Source organism: Dromiciops gliroides, chromosome 5, assembly GCF_019393635.1.
Source record: "Dromiciops gliroides isolate mDroGli1 chromosome 5, mDroGli1.pri, whole genome shotgun sequence".
NCBI classification, from domain to species: domain Eukaryota; kingdom Metazoa; phylum Chordata; class Mammalia; order Microbiotheria; family Microbiotheriidae; genus Dromiciops; species Dromiciops gliroides.
In genome coordinates this window covers 230,901,516-230,904,293 of record NC_057865.1, presented here as the reverse complement: position 1 = coordinate 230,904,293, position 2,778 = coordinate 230,901,516, and the positions used below count along the sequence as shown (strand labels likewise).

The window sequence follows — 2,778 nt, the reverse complement described above, 5'->3', positions numbered from 1 at the left end:
AGTTGTACCACCATCATGGAGGAATTCACAGGAGACCATAGAAGCCATATTGCTAATGATATTCATTTGAGTGTTAGACAGAAAACAATTATTCTTTATTTTTCTTCTTGCTTCTGCAAGACATGATCCACATTTCTTTTCTTTTTTTTCTGTGAGGCAATTGGGGTTAAGTAACTTGCCAAGGGTCACACAGCCAGTAAGTGTTAAGTGGCTGAGGCCAGATTTGAACTCAGGTCCTTCTGACTCCAGGGCCTGTGCTCTATCCACATAATCCACATTTCTTTTTTCTTTTTTCTTTTTTTTTACATTTAATGGCTGTATTTTATTTAAATGGGAACCTGCTCTTTTCTTAATGGAGTCTTTAGGGACATTATAATTGTAAACAGTGGTAGAGGCCTTTTGATGCATCTGTTGGTACTGCACATCCTAATGGTTATCTCCTCAGTTTTGGGGGGTGATCCCAGGGAGATAGAATGAGTGGGAAACCAACTTTACCTGTAGAATAACAGGAATAGATCAGGGGAAAACTCTTTAACACTATTTCAGAGAGGTGCTTATGGAAGAGATGGACATGTCTTAGGAAGCCTAATGTGAGGACTGGGTGGGAAGTTGGTTTGAGAGAAATGAAGACTTTTTCCTGGTTGTGCTAGCTGATTGACCATTTCTTTTGCTTTGCTGTACTAGTTTTATGTATGAAGCACTTTATCAAATTGCAGGAATTAGTTATTACTACAGCTGATGAACTGGAAAATGTTTACAAATGATTACACTCCAAAATTTTTATCAATAAAACATATATGTATATAGATATATCTATATATACACAAACAAATGTTATTAAATGTACTTGTAAGAGGTGTGTAAAAAGCTTAAGTTACTGTGTGTGGTTGACTTTCTCTGCTTATCCACCTTCTGTAGAATTGTGTTGAAGCAGTGGCGGTGCATTGGAAAGAGCACCAGGTTAAGATGCAGACCCAAGTTCTTAGTGATGGTTCTACCACCTATCAGCCCTATGACCTCAGGCCAGTCATTCAATCTCTAGAGCCTCAGATTCCTCATGTAAAGTAGGGGCACATCACAGGGTGATTTTTCTAGTTCAAATAAGATGTTTGTGAAAAATGATTTTTAAAATATAAAAAAGCTTTGTAAATATGAGCTTGTATTATTATTACTTTTATAATCTGGTAAGATGTTACTGGAATCAGATGCGGGAAGACCATCATGTTAAAGAAGCAGGTGGTTCTTTTCTCCTTAAAGAACGAGAGGTTCTGACCAGCTCAGTGTATGAATTCAAAGGGACAGTTTTAAAGTAGCCTCTCAATTTAGCAAGGTCAGTAAGAATCTAGTCAGCATTTTGCAAATCGCAAGGCATGTCATTATTTTCCATCATCTGTCAGAATCTTCAGCAGGAAAAGACTTACAGTTCCAGAAAATATGGAAACATCCCACTTTTCTGTAGTGGCTGTTGCCCCCTAGTGTGGGCTAATAGCACACTACAATGACAAGCGCTGCACCGTGAAGCAGCCCCACACCTGTCCCTTCTTCCTTAGAACCAAAATTGCCCTTGTGACTCCTGGTCCATATGAAGGTGAGGTGTGGGGGGTAGGGTCCTCATTATGTGACATATGTACAATTCCAAGGAAATTTCTGGTCTTATATCTTCCTCTTGCTCCCCAAACAAATATTGAGCATTCAATTGTCTTAGAAACTAAAGACAGTAGAACCCCTGCCTAAATTACACAGAGCTGAAATGAGGCTGTACGTATAACAACCAGCTTCCCTGGCTTATATGGGCTCCAGTACATCATGTTTTAAAGGCACTGGTTTCTCTCTCTTTTCAGACAATTTCCACTTCATTCAATGTGTAGTCTAGGATGGTATCTTGTCCCTGGAACTTGAAATATCCATGGAATTTCTTCTTTTGGAGCATTAGTGGAAACCAGTAGCTGTCATCTGGCCACATGTCACTGAAAGGAACCTGCTCCAACCAGAACCACTGGGGGCGCATCTCATCACTTTCTTTTGGAGTCCCGTGGAAACTATCTGCATAAAAGATGTGAACATCCATGAGCTCAGTGTTACCTACAAATTCAAATGTGATTTTTCCTATCTTCTGCAGAGTGTCCACAGTCAGTCCACTCTCCTCCAGGAGCTCCCTCCTGGCTCCTTCCTCAATAGTCTCTCCTTCTTCTACTTTCCCCCCAAATCCGTTCCACCTTCCGGCTCCAAAGCCACGTTTCTTCATTCCTAAAAGAATTTGCTGAGGCTTCATCACTAAAACTGAATCCCGGCTTCCGAGCACGCTTCCCTGATCCACATTTCTAAGAAGAAAAAGGAATTAAACAAATTAGAATACGCAAGGAAGAAGCAAAACTATCACTCTTTGCAGATGATATTATGGTATACTTAGAGAATCCTAGAGAATCAACTCAAAAATTACTTGAAACAATCAACAACTTTAGCAAAGTAGCAGGATACAAAATAAATCCACATACATCATCAACATTTCTATACATGACCAATAAAGTCCAGCAGCAAGAAATAGAAAGAGAACTTCTGTTTAAAGTAATCATAGACAATATAAAATACTTGGGAGTCTACTTGCCAAGACAAACCCCGGAACTCTATGAACACAATTACAAAAGACTTCACACAAATCAAATCAGATCTAAATAATTAGAAAAATATTAATTGTTCATGGATAGGCTGAACTAATATAATAAAAATGACAATTCTACCTAAATTAATCTACTTATTCAGTGCCATAGCAATCAGAAT

At 38.8% G+C, this 2,778-nt stretch overlaps 1 protein-coding gene across 1 annotated transcript; it reads right to left on the bottom strand.

The window, feature by feature from the left end:
• Positions 1 to 1,513: 1,513 nt before the first annotated feature.
• LOC122727654 (7,8-dihydro-8-oxoguanine triphosphatase-like) lies at positions 1,514 to 2,285 on the bottom strand. Its single transcript, XM_043965333.1, has one exon. It carries the CDS (start codon positions 2,270 to 2,272, stop codon positions 1,838 to 1,840), a length of 435 nt encoding a protein of 144 aa, XP_043821268.1. The 5' UTR covers positions 2,273 to 2,285; the 3' UTR covers positions 1,514 to 1,837.
• Positions 2,286 to 2,778: the final 493 nt, after the last annotated feature.

What these genes read in the sequence shown, in the direction of transcription:
- LOC122727654 (XM_043965333.1), bottom strand. Translation starts at nt 2,272, where the DNA reads ATGAAGCCTCAGCAAATTCTTTTAGGAATGAAGAAACGTGGCTTTGGA.